The sequence below is a fragment of the Coptis chinensis genome, chromosome 6 (genome assembly GCF_015680905.1).
Source record: "Coptis chinensis isolate HL-2020 chromosome 6, ASM1568090v1, whole genome shotgun sequence".
Taxonomy (NCBI): Eukaryota; Viridiplantae; Streptophyta; class Magnoliopsida; order Ranunculales; family Ranunculaceae; genus Coptis; species Coptis chinensis.
In genome coordinates, this window is record NC_141461.1 from 97,623,376 (window position 1) to 97,641,468 (window position 18,093).

Sequence of the window (18,093 nt, forward strand, 5' to 3'; positions counted from 1 at the left end):
ATCCCCAATGCTTCTGCCCTTTATAAAAGTACCTTGGAACGGAGACACAATCTTGTTGATATGTTGCTTTTAGCCTATTAGCCAAAAATTTTGGAAATAATCTTGTGGCTGAAGTTACAAAGGCTAATAGGTCTAAATTTAGACATGTGACGGGATTTGAGATATTAGGGATAAGAGCAATAAAAGTCTCATTCATGCTAGGATGTAAAGAGCCATATATGAAGAAGTTTTTCACAAAACTATATATACTAGGTCCCCTACATCCCAACCGGTTATGATAGAACACCCCCGGAAGCCATCGGGTCCGGGGCTTTTAAAACTCCCATCTTCTTAACCACCTTCCAAATATCCTCGGAGGAGGGAAATGAGTGTGAGATAATTCTCTCTACTAGTGATACAAGGTTCAAAAGGTTGAGAATTTCCTCATTATCCTCAGGTTCATCAGAAGTAAACAACTCATCAAAGTATGCATTTATAGAAACCCCCATCCTTCCTCCCAGGAGAGGTCCACCCCTGGTTATTTTTTAATCTAGCTTATCAATGTTGTTCTTCCTTCTTACGTAAATAGTGGACAAGAAAAAAAAAATTTGGTGTTTCTACCATCTTCTTTAATAAAATGAATAGTAGACTTACGTTTCTAGAGGTTTTCCTCTTTTTCATACCACCGAAGTTTGACTTTTAAAGTAGTTGCCTTAGCAAGATCAGGTGTAGGGTGCACGAGAACCACTGTCTAAAAAGCTTAAGGTAGTTTTAATGTTAGAAAACACATTCCCAAAAGGCGTCCTTGTTCCAAACTTTCAAATCAAGTTCGGTCTTTTTCAATCTGTGAACCACATTCAATCGGGCAACTTATGTCTAACAGCACATAAGCTTTATCAATAATAGGCTTATAGGAAGGATCCTTGGACACATGTTATAAGCGAAAAGGTCTAACAATAGATTCTTGATTAGAGTTAAAATTAATAAACATGGATAGGTGATCAGAGGTGGCATTGACTAAATTATTTATAGTTACAGAAGGGAACATAGTTAACCAATTAGTATTAGCTAAAGCACGATCAAGTCTTTCAAGAATATTATCATGAATCTTCCTATTATTATTCCAGGTGAATTTGGGACCTTTGAAGCCAAGCTAGGTCCACAAGAGCAAGATCATTAATAAACCTATTGAACTCAATCATGCTTTAGCTAATACTGATTTGAAGCCAAGGTCCACCAAGCTTCTCATCTAAATTAGTAATAGCATTAAAGTCTCCAAAGACCAACCAAGGGCTTTGGGGGGATGGGGGAGCAAAATCGCGTGGATTCAGCCCACACTTTGTGTCTCAAGTGAGCACAAGGCTCCCCATAAGCGAAAGAACCAAGAGGTGTCGAGAAAAGAAGTTAGTTAGTTTACACTGTAATATGGTTTGCTGTTGCACCCATGATTTCTAGGATCCTCCATCTTTCCATGGGATAGCTAATTAAGCCTCCTCGAGACCAACCCGAGAACAGAAGACTCCACCAAACTTTATTTTCTTACTAATAGTCTAATACTACTATATGTAGCTTTAGTTTCGATAAATAAATCACATCGCTTCATGTTGCGGATGAGGTCCTTTAGATTCTGAATCGTTCGCAGGGGAGTTCCCAATCAGCGACAATTCCATGACATCATTGAAGCTGAGGTGGCTGTAATGGGACAGCCACGTACCGCGAACCCTGAACACAAACTACTCTGAGAACTAGCATCAACCACTTCTTTAAAACACTCTGTACCCATATCATGGACCATCTGGTTGCCCTTGATATCTTTTGAACCACTGTTATCCCAACAATCCTCATCTGCGTCCATGAAGGACATCACAAAAGCAGCCTTTCCTTTAATGTTGATCCCTTGCCAAGTCAGCAGGAGGCTTCATATCTGCTGCCCACTCATCCAAGGACAACCTAAACCCACTAACTGATGCTTTGCTATATGGGCCTATTTCCTGTTCCCTCTGTGTGCTGTGGGTAAACCCCTCTTCATCACAAAGAAAGTTGTCTGATCCACCTGACATCGTCAAAACTATACTTCTTACATCTCTCCACCTGACATCATCAAAATCTAGACTTCTTACATCTCTCCACCTGACATCATCAAAACTAGACTTCTTACATCTCTCCACCTGACATCATCAAAACTAGATCGACTTCTTACATCTCTCCACCTGTACAACTAATGCAGATGTTGTGCATTGCTTTTAAGTTTTAGAGTTAATAATATCTCTATAAATTGAGGATCAGACTCCCTCATTCCACTAAAATTAACATTCTTCTCTTTAAGTATGTTTCAAAGAACGTAACCATGTGGGGTCACGTTTACTACCTATATTTGCTATTCTTTTGGTAAGTTCATATATATTTTGCGAAAAAGTTGTCCAAGAACTTTGAAGCAACAAAGGATATATGGTTTAGTAGTTCAGGGAAGAGTTTTTTTTTATGTACGTGTAAATTTGCATACTGTTGAATTGACTTGGTTTAAGTGGTTGTTGCAGATTGCAGTGGTAGTCAACCATGCTGCTCTACCTTCGGAGGTTTACTGGGACAAAGTGCTGCCTAACACTCCAATGCAAAAGCAGTTCGAGAGCTTTTACGACCTGGTTTGTTTTAGCACCCAAGCCATTTTCTTTTGTTTATTTGTTAATAATAAGGTTTGCCTTGCATCACCATTAAGCCAAAATCTTAACCGAATAATCTCAAACCAAACTCCTGTCATGGCCGAACCGGCAAAAATCACGTACTGAACTAATTGGAAGGAGAATTCCAAATAATACTAAGCACTACAATTTCTATGAACTAGCTCCACCCACAACAAGACTTAGAGCAAATTTGTCACACTCTTTATTAAGTAACTATTCAATTGTATATAAATGCTCATGTCTAGACTTTGTTGCACCACGTAAGCTAACAACTAGGTTATATCTCTACTTTAAGTCAGTGGCAATGGACCAATGGTATGACTGGCTTTTGCTATGGGCCCTAATAAGGTTAAGGTTTGAATGTGAATATGCATACACTTTTTCTGAAAGTTTTAATTAGCTAATTTTCTCTAACATAACCAACCTGACCATACGTCCATACATCCTCTTCCCCCGATTCAAGTGTTAAATGATTTTGGGAATCTTAGGTCGCCACTCTTATTAAAAGAGTATTCGATCAGCTGATCTTTTAATAAGCCATTATATATGCTTTCCATGCAATTCTCATGAAAATTGTATCATATCTATCGCACAAGTTGATCACTTTAGTAACTGGCGTAGATGTAAATACAGGCCACAAAGGAAAGCCTGTCGTGGTCATAGCCCGTTTTAATGATTTCATCAACTACCGGAATTATGCTGCATCAGAAGATCAGCTTCATGCTGACCCTAACGTTCCCTTCTTCCTCGAGAAAGACTTGAAATCTGGCACAAAAATGAACGTGCACTTCACCACAACTACAAATGGAGCCAGGTTTCTACCACGCAAAGTCGCTGAAGCTATTCCCTTGTCATCTAACAAATTTCCTGGAAGTCTTGAAGCAATTTTCAGTTGAGCCCCAATCGATGGAACCGAGGCAATGAAACGAGACAGTTAAAAGTAGAGAAGCCTGCATCCCAAGAAGAAGGGAAAAGAGTTGTTGTAACATCTTTGGAATCTATGGTCGATTACATCCACATCCAAACCTTGTAGCCTGTCCGCACTCATCGAGAAGCCTAAGGATGGTGCCAACCGGTTCTTGACCCAACACCACGTTTAACCAAGTTGTTGATGCGGTGCTTCCTTACTTCTGAAGCTGGATAGTGGATGTATAGACATGGCCAAATTGGTAGTCAGTGAAATCGGAGTTTGCAAAATGAGCCAAACGGATGACGGCAACAGGCTGATTGGCGCTTCACCCTTGCCTTTGCGGTACGCCTTCACGAAATTCGCGATCTGTCTTTGCATCGAAAAGGCGAACATATATCGAGAAAGAATAACAAAGGACTTGTTAGAGTGTGGGATCATTGAGGAAGAGTACTATCGGCCAAGGTGGTCGGGTTTGGACTTTGATCGCGATAATAAACTGCGGCGCCAATGGTTTAGCTTTTAAAAATGATGTTGAAAAAACTGCCGATGTGAAGGGTCAAATATCCGAAGTCCAAATTGGACCAACTTGCTACTACAAAGGTGGAACAGTGACAAGCTTGTTTAAATATGTACCAAACAATATGTAGTACATTATATGGCGGCGTTCTAAGACATTTTGGGGTTCCCGCCCACGACTAACCATAATTTTACTTAGGTGGCTTATGGGATTAAAACTCCATTGGTAATGGAACGGGGAGATCTTCAAAATATATTAAAGTGTCACATATCATATTGTTATTATCATAACACTTTATGTTCCCCCCGTCTAAACAAGATACTTACTATCTCTTACGATTTTGATTTTTCTTAGGTTACCGATGGGAAAGTTTTGGGTCGGGAAGAAATTGTCAATCATGGTACCGTGAGTTGCCCGGGAGTTCTAGTCACGCCAAGGGAGTTGCTTTCGGTTGAATCGGTGGAATAAATTCAGTTGATCCGAGGAGCAAGCTGCGAATTATATGATCGGGAGGCTTCGAACACATGATTGTGGGTGGCCCATTAATAAAGAGGAATTCCTCCATTGTTACCGGGGAGAAATATGCCTTTGGAGCCCGTGATTTTGCACTTGATCCAAAATACCTTTGCACAGGCAGTATTGGTGGTACCATGAACGCGACCTATTAAAGTCCGGTGTTTCTAACTCTGTAAAGCTCGGGTTTTATGGTCGGGTTTGGACTTAAGCATGAGCACATACCACTTGCTTAGCCCTAATCGCTGGCTAAATGATGAGGTATGTCAATGCTGCTCTCAACTTACCCAACTTAATTCGCAACTCATTTTCGTCTTATTGATAAATTCGTTATTTCTTTTGTAAGCCCTAGGTCATTTCGCTTCACGTCTTGACAGGCCCATAACGCACTTTCCAACTCGATGATGTACTCGAACCGGATTCGCCACCCTACAACGGCATCCCCGATACGATCGATCCCGTTATTTGACCGAAACCCACTTCTTTTCTCGTTTACTTTTCTAGGCTTTTTGAGACCGCAAAATAACTTTTGTTTAAACCGATCGCCGGTCGGTGGGAGTCATTGTAATGAATCATGAAGTGAGCCTTACCGATCCGGAGGCTGACTACGAACAAAAAGATTTCTATCCTTGCCCAACCTTCCATCGAACCAAAAGATGACCTTCAGAGGTATGCTCCAACCAAATACCCTCATCCCATACGCCACCGCGGATCTAAGGGCATGATGATGGCCTTCAATATCTCAAACATGCATTGGATAATGGTGGTCTTCAACTTCCCCACCCGCACTTCCCGGATATATGATTCATTTGGCGAGCTATCGCCCGATCCTAAACCCCTACCTAAAAGCTTCGGTACCCTCCTTCCGTATGCCCTCGTAATGCTTTCGACAAGGTTGTATACCACAATCAAAGCTCGAAAAAGTGAAATATCAAATAATGCCCCTGTGTAAAGCGCATGCATTCTTACAATTGCGGGGTCTTCGTACTGGCTTTTGCAGATCAGCTACTGCGAAATCAGCATCTCAATTTCATCCGGACTGGGGCAATGATAAGAAATACGGTGGCCAAAGACTTGCTTGCTGTGGCGGCACGCTTGCCGGGGTTGAATAATGGTAGAATCGGGGTTGACCGTGAAAAACTCAAAAATGCAGTGTTTGAGTCCCTGAATGGACTAAATGATATATGTGCTACTATATTTTGTTATTAATTGCTTTAATTAAGATTAATCTTTCTTAATTAAGTAATTTTGCCTACACTACTAACATCACCTAAACGAAGACAACATGCCGTCAATTGGAGTATGCCACGAATTGAACGTTTATATAGATCTTTCTTCTTTACCACGTGATCTATTTTCCAGACTAAAACAACATTTTTTTTTTTGCTTGTTAAGTAGAAATTATATAAAAAAGAAAACATTACAAAATTGTGTGGTTTGGACATATAGTCTAACCATTCTCAAAACGGGGTACATTGAAACAACTTTTACATGGCTTCATACCTCACTTCACGTCTCATATCTAAAGAAAATCTGGAAAGGAGCTTCCCAATGTAGTAACCACGGTGGTTTACCCTCAAAAATTTGGGCTTCATTCAACTGGAGGGTTACACCAGTTTTGGCATTATAAAACAACATACAATACCATTGAGACATTATAAGCCTTCTTTGGAAATAAATTGATCTTTGATGCCTCTGCTCATATTACCATTTTCTAAACAACATCATAGCTTTCCAGTACTAATTATTGAAGGTGCTCACGTGGTGCTTCTTAGATTTGTTTGTATATTGGTACTTTATATATGGGCAAGATCATACTCCACTACATGTTTTGACTTCTCTTTCGATATTGAGTTTTGGACATACACATATTTGTTCTTAGCAGGTATACATTTGTACAACAAATAAAAACTAGAACTACCGTGTTCTACCATCGCATTTACATCTTTCTTTTTTTTCGGGTATACTTTTGTACCGATAAAAACTACGTTGTTCTGCCATATACTTCCGTACTTATAATGGGATTAACAAAACCATATCTTTGATTAAAACAAAAAAACAGGCCCTGTCATACATTTCCTATACTAGAACTCCATTTCACAACTACTAAACTAAGATATAAGACAATAGGGAAGCTCCCAAACATTTTCAATACAATTTTGTCAATATGACGTAGGAGAAAAGGGAGGGAAAGGAATTTGGGCGGGAACAAAGGGAGTTTTCGTTGGTGACTTTCTACTCAGGAGTGTAAGTTGTTGAGAGAGAAGAAGAGACGTCCTATTTGGGTAGGAATAGGAGAGATAAATAACTTCTGATGTACTAGGTGGGAAGAGATGTGCCAAGAGGGTGGGAGATGTTCAAGAGTATATATGTAAATTAGTATAATAATATATCATTTTTTCTGAAAACAAAACACTAATATCTTCAAGGGTATTAGGGGTATTTCTTACATTCAGCAAGTGGGGGCCACGTTTGGCAGTGGAATAAATGATCTCTGCCGTATTCAACGGGTTCAGTTGTCCTAAATATAAAGTCAACGTCTGATTCGGGAAGTTACCCCCTTTTTTTTTTTAATTAAAAATTCTTCACTTGTATGCAAGTCGAACACAAGATCCTTGTTATAGAAAAGTAACCCTCAAACCACTAGACCGAAGCCACTTTATGTTATATGAAAGATATTATTGGTTAGATACTTAAACTTAGATATTATTGAGCTAGAATATAGCTTTTGTACTTGCAAATTTAATTTACTAATTAGACTATTGTGAAAACTTATTAGTTTTTATTAAATGGTCTAAAAATTTTTAGTACAATTAGTTAGTTAGGTGAGTATGATGAGTACAAGTCATGATTTTTTTTTCTTTGTTTCAAAGTTGGTTAATGGGGAATGGGGCGGGTATATGGGAACCTGGTACCCATACGGGGCGGGGATGGGGAATCCCCTATTACTCTCAAGTGGGGATTGGGGCGGGTATGGAGAATAAAATCAAAGTTGGGGATCGGGATGGGGATGAAACCCCCAACTCACCCCATTTACATCCCTAATATATATCTTTCTCTTTGGGGATATTTTACATTGTTTCACATGCAAATATTGCGGATATATCCAAAATATCATGGATATTATGATATTTCTAGATATATCATGATATATCTTTTGTATTTACTTGAGATATAATGGTAAATATTAAATAAAATTATTACCTACACAAAATATCGCCAAATATCCCCAAATATTGCAATATATCTCCAAATATATCGTAAATATCATCGAAATCGTCGACATATCGTCGATATTTGCAGTCTAATATATCTCTACACATATCGCGATATTCTTGTATCCATTGCTGAAATCTCAATAGATATCACGATATATTGTATTATGGTTCTAGGAATCTACTATTTAAATACCTGCAAGTCAGGAAAGAGACGTGCGCACCTTTATTTATTTTCCCTAGTTAACGAAATATTAGTGGCCATGACATGAACCGGGATGTCGACCATTTTTGGCATTTCATTCATTATTTCATCATTAAGCACTTGTTGGTACTCGGTAGTCACTAGTGTTGTGTGTTCGGAATTCGGAGTTCAAACTTTTTTTTTTGGGAACCGCCATTTATTATGTCGAAATTAATCGTTTTTGTACAACGAGTGGTAAGATCTTTTTTTTTTCACTAAAGGATAATTGTATTAGATAGTGAAAAAAGAAATACATTTTACACTCTCCATTGGCTGATCACCTAGTGTATAAATATACAACTATACTTTAAGTTGGAAATGGGAGCTGAGTGTCAGTCTAGTGGCTCTTATGTGGAGCATAGGTGGAAGTGTACATCTACACCTTCTATTGGTGATGCCCTAAGCACTAAGCAGCCAAGGTGCAATAGAGGATTTGCGAAACCATCTTTATCTTAACTTGCCTCTCGGAAGAAGAGTGCAAATGGCCCATGTCAGCATTTACACTACCAAATTACAAATGTCGTCCTATGCGGTAAGCGTTCTCTGATGGGGTTGCCCTTTATCAATACTCTCGGTAAGTCGGTAGATCTGAAATGCGTAACAATTGTTTTTTTTCCTTCTGGATTGATGATATTGAAAGGGATTGGTGGTACGTAAAAGATTATAATTGAAATGAAACGATTTGGTGAATTTAATTATCGGTAGAACGATAGAATGTCTAGATTTGCATACAAGAAAAGTCGTGTTTTGAGCACAATGAAAATGATGCATATGATTATATGATACCAGTTCTAAAATTGGTTTCTAGCTACAAGGGGCAGGCCAGGATTATAAGTAAGGGGGCTGCTACTACGAATTGTCACTTGATTTTATTTTTTTTCTTTTTTGGTGGGTAAATAGTACACTTTTATTACTACTATTTGTATTTATTTGGGAGAGTTGGGGTGGGCTGCCACTCAAACTTAACAAAACATTAATGCAATGGGCTCTGTAATCTTTGTAGCTTTCACCTTACTTGCCTTTGCTTCCTTTGTTCTGCCTTTGATCCTAGTCCACACTATTACATAAAAGCTAGTACATCACAAGAGCACACCTTTGAAGTCAAATTAGGACCGTGTTCTGCCATGTTGTGGTCTTTTACTTGAGGCATAAGAACACATTTTTAGTACCTAAAAATCGGGCTCTATTAAGCCTGTAGACCACGATTTTACAGGAAAATTGTGCTCTATTCTAAATGGTAATGAAAAAGGTGGTCTATCTCATAGACAGATAGTTCACAGTTTATATTAAGAACTGTGATTTTTCTCTCTTTATATCTCCATTCTTAAAATCGGTGCTTTTTTTTTTCTTTTTTTTTCTTTTTGAAAAAATAATAAAAACAAATTACTAACGCGGCTTTCCTTTGTTGTTAAAAATTGAATGAAACATACCAAAAAAGATTCTAAAACATCATCCAAATTGGAACACAGGGAAATATTCTTTTAATCATTAATAAACAAAAACTTCCGAGTTGTCCACTAACAAGTGAAAGTACATAGCCATGAGTTATAACCGAGTTTACATCTCTACACCAGAACAACTATTTTATAACAGACACAAATTTGGGTTAGTAACAATTATTATCGTGACTAATGAAGTAACAGATGTACATATGGAAACAATTGTTACCAAATATCCCACATTGGTTGGTAAACTCTTGGAAACCAGTTTTGAAGTCTATATTATTGTTTTAGTCCCACACTAGATTTTGGACCCGGGCATTCGCCCAAAAACTTTTAAATATATTGCCTCTTAAAATTGGAACGTTGGATCAATGTTTTTGTTAGAAAAACCTATATTTCTTCATATTCTTTATAATCTTACGTGTAACTGCAAGTGCTTAAAAAACTTCAATGTTGTTTCCATCATCAGGTAGTTGTGTGCCAAACAAAAAACCATTATGCTTATTTTTGTGATTTGCATTGGTTTGTAGCCTGATATGTCATCCCTCTTTGTATGTCAAACCCCAAACACAATATGCTTTAAAATGAACTCATATACGTGCTCAATAGCATTTATGATACTCAGTGCTCTAAGAGAGTCATCTAATTCTCAATAATTCCTGTTGTAAACCCCCCCTTTTATAATATTTGAGTTATCATAGAATGCAATAATAACCTCCCTTACATTTGACTGATGTTCGATTCCTGCTATTTGCATATAGGATTTGCTTGAAATAAACTACATATTTGATTGGTTATTTGAATATAATCTCCCATGCATTGACCCTTTCAATTGTTGACGAATATAATTATCGGTTAAAAAAATTGTTGATGTTTTTTTCTCGCGCACCCATAATACAAATGAGAGAGTGCAATGATCTAGAACCTTTACTTGTCTTAATGCAAAAACTGCTAGTTTATAGTTCACGTAGAGAATTAAATTTTTTTTTTGGTTATTTTTCTTTCTGGAACTAAATTCTACTACTTTCCTAATTCCTATGATCCTATCACAATAAAACTTGCTTGAAATAAACTACCTATTTTATTTGATTGGTTATTTGAATCACCCTTTCAATTGTTGATGTTTTGAATTATCGGGAAAAAAAATTGTTTATGGTAGACTAAATCCTTTATTTTTTTTCTTCTTGCGCTCCCATACTACAAATGAGAGAGTGCATGCTCTAGGCTTATAAAGCTTAATATGTTCTACCATAAACAAAAATCACTTATGAAAGACATTGCAGGTGATTTATGGTTTTCTCCAACTGCATATTAGCATTATGAACATCTTTTGTTTCAAGAAGAGTCCACCAAAGATCATAGCATGTTTACATGGTATTCTCCTCAATCTGCATTTACTTTGTATCTTTGTAGGTTGTGTTCTTAAGTTTTGGTGAATGATATATGTCTTCTGTTCTATTCCAATCAATCAGCTGAGAAGAATGCGAGAAAATGCAACCTACATAATGAAATAAGTTTTCTTCCATTAACATAATCTCCAGGGCGAGGTGTCCCTGTAATAGTTTTTCTTGATTTCTACTTATCCCAACAATAAAAAGACACACAAAACACCAAAGTCAGATGTTTCCAGATTGACATCTCGATGTATATGACCTCATGAAGATACTCCAAACCCTTGATTGCTTCATACAAAATCTCGAGATAACCGCCTCATCTCGAACCCATATGGATAAGCAGTCTTGAGTATATGTTGAACTTAACTTTGGTTCCATATAATGGCATGACAACCCACAAATCCGATCGTTCACAAAAAGCACAATGGGTTTTAACAACGTTTGGGTGGTCAATCAACTTCATCATCTTAACCTCTTGAGCAATGTTGTTGGTCACTTTTCTCAAAATCTTGGATCTTCACAACGAACCACTTACATATACTTTCAAACTGAAAAGGATCTCTTATACTGAATTTGTGGGGTAATTATAAGTTCTTTCTTTCAACTGACCTATGAATCCATCCGTTACTATATATGTTCTCACATCAAGCGCTTAAATCTTGTGACGCATCTCCCATCATGTGCATTGTTGTTTGTGAGCTCTTTGGCGTCCTCCCCTAAGATATTCTCTTTGAGCTTAGTTCTATTGAATACTCGAGGTTGCTTGCATTGTCACATTGCATGTATTCTTCCTTGAAACTTAAAGTTTAAGTCATAAGTGGAGTTGTATGGAATTTTTCATGCACATTTTCTTTATGGCGTTCTTTACTATTTTTGGATGCTCTTAAGATTAGAATTTTATCGCTCGTTGAGAAGTAAGCTCGATATATTTCTAGTTGCATTTCATATGTTTGATGCGTTAATTGTTGGTTACATACTAGGTATACAGACGCTTGTCTTAGTAGGATATTTCACTGTCAAATAGTCAAATGTTAACATCTCATATGTAGGCATTTTTTCTAGTGTTGAATATATGATGACTTAAACTTTCGATTTGTTTGGTGTTTGCAATTCACTTGGGACATGGGTATTCTCTCGGGCAATAGCTCTTGCAAATCCAATTACATAAAGAGGAAGTCGTCATTAGGGCCCCGTATTTTTGGCACCACCGGTACCATGCTTGACATCATTATGGATTTTATAGGCGTTACAACTTGTGGAAGAGAACATATGCAAAGCAACAAATGAAGCTATTAGAAGCACAAAACCTTTCAACGGATGTTGTTTGTCATGCAATTTGTCTAAAATTACAGCCCAGTTTCAAGGTCTATGTCGCAATCTTGCATTTCGATTTGTCATATCTTGAACCCTTAGGAAAACACTATTTATTTATTTATTTTGGAAGCAACAAAAATCAAAATCAAAACGAAACATTTATTTATTTATTTATTTTAATATATTTTTTCTTTAAACATCTACCTTATTTTGTTTACTAAGAACTTAAGGAAAACCTTACCTACACAAATTCCCCAAGCCCAATGGTGGCATACAAAGATATTTCAAGAACTCACTAAGAATTGGTGACCCAAAATAAGTATTATATGTGTAACCTTCAACACCTACAATTTCTCCAATCAAGTACCCACCGCGACCGCTAGACTAAGAGGCACTAATTAGAGGCACATTCAGGGACGTCTATGCTTAGTATTTGTATAGGTGCATTGCCTAGCTTATGTTTTAAGTCAAACTATTGTGTTTATGCATGGTGTAACTGTTGGTGACTTGGGTGTACTCTTGGATTTTAAAAAAAATGTGTTACTCATGAATGTGTGGCCAATAAATTCACAATGTGAGGTGACCTAATAATGGCTAGGGTGTTGTATTTAAAATTTTAAATACACAATAGGACAACACTGCATATTGGAGTGTAAACAGAATAAAAAACATAAAAAGATACATAATATATAGTATTCAACAGAAAAAATTGTATTCAGTTTATTCAAACACTACACCATAACAGTCGATTTGTAACAGATATAAATCCGTTACAAAAAATATTAGTAACGGTTATCTTGCATTGACACAAAAGCGTGACAAATGGATTGTAACGGATAATAGTAACGGTTATATCCATTACTAAATTTACTCACGGTTATTAAGTGTTACTGAAATTAATTTCAGTAACGGATATCAAATGTTACAATGTATTAGTAACGCTTACAAATTTGTTTGCATCTGTTGGCAATTATCCATTTCTAACGGATGTGTATCCGTTACTATAATTGGATTTCGTGGGCCTTTTTTTTTGTTGGGCCACTCATAATGCACCTGCGCCTGCACACGTTTACTCCATTATATCAACCAAATTCTTTTATTCATCAATTCTAACAAAATCTACCACGCACAACCCCACTTCCAATATAGTACAATCACAAATACAACATATAATGATATACCAAGATCCTAGTTCTATTGACAAGTAATATAACTTTATTAAATAAGTGAACAAGAATTTTTTTTCTTTTTTTCCAAGTTAAGCTAGGATTAGGCTGACCCTAACCTGTATTAAACTTTAAACTCTTCTTACATAGATTTTTCCCCTCGCATCTTCATTTACAATAGTTTGTAGAACATGATCTATTGGAGGGACAAAATATAAAGTGTAAAAATTACTAGATTGATCTAAGCTTGCAAGGTAGTCTGCGGCTCTATTCACTTCTCTAAAAACATGTGAGAAGGATATGAAGTTGAATTCTTGCTTTTTTAGCTCGATGGCAGCAAGCACGTCTCGGCAGTACCAAGGTGATTTCTCTCGTTTATTGATTGCATTGATGGCTCTCATTGAGTTTGATTCCACTTCAACTTCTTTATAGCCTTCCTCAATGCATCTACTTACACTCACTTCAATGGCCTTGAGCTCTTGGAAAATCACCGAGTGTAGACCCCCACTTCTTGTGAATCCAGCAAGTACCCGACCAATTTCATCTCGCATAACTCCCCCATGACCTAGGCCATTGCTGCTAAGCGCAGCGTCAGTATTGACCTTGATCCGGTCACCTAATGGTGGAGTCCAACTGCATTCTACATTGGTCTGTTGCTTGTATTGGGCCTCAATGTTCAGTCTACGAAACAAACTTCTAATTGAGTCCGTGTCCTTTACCTGTGGCTTTAAGACTTGCAGATAAGTTCGTAAGTCTCTGAGCATCTTGTTGCTCATCGTGAACAAGAATTTCAGAAATACTATACAGTAGGGATTTTCCCCATCGTACAAACATATAAAAAACAAACCCAAAACATACAAGTATCCTAGCAAGAATACATTAAACAAGTTGCCTACCAACACCTTAGCCAAGAAAAAAACTAAACCCTACACTAACCTCTGAAGACTTCATTACTATCACCAACCAATGCCTCATCTATGAATACCAATTTGTTTTCTGTTAGTCTTCAACACCAAGCTCCATCGTACAACGTGACGCATAACTTCCTATGACTTTATTCACGCTAACACACGTTTCACATATCATCATCCCCAAAATAAAAAACTATGAAACTGCGAAATCGACCATGTACGATATACATGCCGCCAGCCTAATCTCACTTAAAAACTTACAATGCAAGGACCATCACTACTGTGCAGGGCTATCTTGCTTCAGTCTCACCTAGTTCCTTGAAGCTTAATGGTAACTTGATGTTAACAGTTGAAGCTTTAGCTCATTACATGGTATGTGATGCATATACCTATTTCCAAGCAAACCAAATAGAAAATCAGTAAACTAGTAGAACATATCTTGTGTAACACATTAGCTCTATATATGTTTGGGTGTTTACCATCATTTCCATGTAAATTGGTGTTGACAGCCACAACATAAAGAGCAATATAAACTCGAAAGACACTCCAATTACAAGTTCCACACGAAACAATAATTGATTGTTTTGTAAAAGAGCGAGGGTTGAGTTTGTTTATGGTGTAGTTTTAGATAGATTAATTATCAACTGCAGAAGGATCTCTGGAAGCTTTATGTCAAAAATGCCTCTAGTGGCTCCATCAGTATATATTAATTGATTTCATGAGATCCTATCTCTTGGTACTCCAAGCTCCCATTCTAGCATCCTTTAGTTAAAAATAGCTCCATATGCCTTGCATCCAGTGTGTTCCTGAAAAATCAAGACAACAGGTCACTTTCTAATACTTAATACATAACAATACAACTAACTTCCAACTTTCATCAGTAAAGTTTCATTACCTCGACCACATATTCACTGCCATGTACCATCTAATTGGTAAGCTTGGTTTATTTATATCAATAACTAGATAACTCTATTTCAAAATTATGTATAATCCTGAACCACCTACATTACTTGAAAGAGTGCAAGTGGTTAATGTGCTTTAACCACATAACATTTCACCGAAGAAAAGTTGTTAAATATAATGCAAATTCGAGTCACGAGTCGAACAAAATATCATGATATCAGCATATATATACATATATATACATATATGTATATAAATGTATACATATCGATGTCCTTGGGTAAAAACCCAATCCTTTCAAAGACCACTTTATTAACTAGACTAGTTTCATATCTATTAATGACCAAATATCTTAAAACAGATTCAAAGTACTCAAGTATTTACAGTACAAATTGGACTTGAGATAATAACATATTTATTAGTCTATTCCAATCTTACTACCCATGGACCAAGCTGCATGATCTATTAACCACCAACGAGCAATTCCAAGATGCCCAAGAGACAAATAAGAACATTAAAGTCTCATAGAGAAAATAATACTGTTTCGACCAAATATGATCAAAACACCAAGTGTTGATGAAAAAGATGAAGAACGTAGAAAAGTAATTAAAAAATGATGGTGATCGGGGGAATGATGAGATTTGACCTTGGGTTGCCTACGCACCCAAATTATCGGTGGGATCAAGTCTCCGAAACGTAGTTCCCGAATGAAAAATAGTTTGGTATTTATATTATATAGGTAGAGTAGAAGTCTATATAAACAAGTAATCTTGTAATTTGAGTAATATGATGACTATAACTTTCAACCGATAATTATCTCTTTTGATAAGAAATGAATCTTGACATAAATCAATGTACATTAGTGGCAAGCCATTCATGTGGCTAAGGTTCACCTTTTCAGACACATGAGTTAATGCCCCATGCATTGATCCATGGATTGTAAATTGGGCTTTAGCCCCTGTCCGATTAAATGAATAAAATAGAGACTCCTACTAATGGGCGTTTGCCAATGTAGGTGGGGTGTCTCGAACATCCCTTCTTTGGCATCGGCATGAACGAAGTTCATATAAGCAAAAGAAAAAATCAAGGAAAACTTGGAATAAGAAAAGAGTAAGCGGAATGTATAACAAAGTGTTGTGTTAACGTAAACGATAGGAAAATGGACAATCGGAAAAAATTCGTAAATTATCGGAAACGAAATAATGTCAAACTAACGTATACGGGACGCAATGTAGTTAAAAAATGGCTGAAAAATGCACAGAAAAAAATTTCAAAAGAAATTGATTGTTGAAAACTGTACCAAACGCATTACGTAATAATACGAAAATTGATTAGACCGTTGAAATTAAATGTAAGGGCAGTTTAGTAATAATAGAAAGAAAATGAATTTAACTAAAAATTGGATTCAAAGGTTGCGGATAAGAATGCGGAGTAGATAAGAATTAAGATTAGAGACGAAATTAGATTAGAAAAGAATGTGGAGTAGATAAAAATTTGGATTAGATAAAAATTCTTCTATTTGATCTATCCAAATACGTTGGGACTGTTTAGTTGTTGGTTGGCGAAACCATAAAAGGGTGTATAAAAGGAATACGGTCTCTGGCCTTAACTCAAAATGTAAGCCAAAACCGAAAAAGCACCAGCTTGAAGCCATGCAGTTTCATCGTCCATATCTATTGTGATTTTTCGAAAGTTCACGAGATCAATTATAATAAAGGGGACATTAGATGTAGTAGAAAGGCCTTCATAGTCACGACCACCACTTCTCATTCTAATCTCGAATCCATGTTTCTTACTACAAAGAAGAACAGCTTGGATTCCAGATTCAAGATTTGCTGTAACTATGACAAAAGACTTTGGGGCTCTGAAGGATGAAGTTCTAATGGTTTCATGATATGAGGACAAGAGAGACGAGTAAGAAGCTGTGTTAAGGGAATATATTTGCTGTGAGGCATTCAAACAATGAAAAAAGCTTTCATCTGTCGAACTTGAAGCACTACTGCTCAAAAAAGAAACTAAAATCAAGGAAACAACAGGAAGCAGTGTGAGAAATATAGTCGAGATCGGGACCATGTCTCTAATTCAGTTCTACTCATGGATGATTTAATTTTATTAAACTATGGGAATCAAAGGCGAAGAACGAGTGCGGTGGGATTGGTGGCATATTACTTAGTACTTAGTAAACCAAGACTAACTGTTGCCAGTAATGGACGTACCAAAACATGTACTTGGCTAAAAAGAAACTGATATTGTTGTCTTTTGTCTTTTGTTCCTTGGTCATATGATATGTGGCGTTTAGAATCTGAAAAGGGTGACTAATATACATGAATGGACTAACACGATACTTAGCAGAATTTGAGGGGAGTGGAAAATCGGCCAAACAAACAAATTTAAGTAGAAAACTTAAATAAACATGTTCACCAAAAAATCAGAAAGGTATACTGAACTTGTGTAGTTGAATTATTTGGATTTAGTTGCTTTTAGTTAATATGATGGTTGACTTGTTGACTTTGGTAGGAAGAATTGATATGACAAAAAGTTTTTGTTTTTTTGTGGTTTGTGCCGCAGGTAGAATCGGTGGTATTACGGGCAAAAGATATTGACGAAAAGTTTCGAACGGAAAGATCACAATGCCGTAGAAAAAAAAATAATAATAAAAAAGCTGAATAAAGTGTTAAACGCTTTAGAAAGTTAACGTAATGCTTAATTTTTTCGCATCGCAGAAAAATGACGGTTTATCGAGCCCCGGAAAGTTTCGGGCCGAGAAAGTTCGAACTTAATGCCTTAGAAAAAATAATGAAGCTGTCAAAAATTATCGCTAGGAAAATTTATCGTAGAAAGATTGGCACAATGCCTTAGAAAAAATAATGAAATTGACGAAAATTTTCGCTCGGAAAATTTTTC

The 18,093-nt window shown here is 36.7% G+C and overlaps 1 protein-coding gene, 1 long non-coding RNA gene and 1 pseudogene across 2 annotated transcripts; 1 reads left to right on the forward strand and 2 right to left on the reverse strand.

Moving 5' to 3' along the window:
- The first annotated feature begins 2,329 nt into the window (after nucleotides 1-2,329).
- LOC147495913 (uncharacterized) lies at nucleotides 2,330-3,566 on the forward strand. The gene is made up of 3 exons (XR_015199480.1): nucleotides 2,330-2,367; nucleotides 2,517-2,621; nucleotides 3,294-3,566. It is a non-coding gene; the product is annotated as an uncharacterized LOC147495913 (long non-coding RNA).
- A 9,940-nt stretch (nucleotides 3,567-13,506) lies between these two features.
- Nucleotides 13,507-14,151, reverse strand: LOC147495914 (uncharacterized). The gene has a single exon (XM_086568492.1). The coding sequence runs from the start codon at nucleotides 14,149-14,151 to the stop codon at nucleotides 13,507-13,509; it is 645 nt and encodes a 214-aa protein (XP_086424618.1).
- Nucleotides 14,152-16,794: 2,643 nt separating this feature from the next.
- LOC147495915 (tetrahydroberberine oxidase pseudogene) lies at nucleotides 16,795-17,262 on the reverse strand (annotated as a pseudogene).
- Between the last annotated feature and the right edge of the window lie 831 nt (nucleotides 17,263-18,093).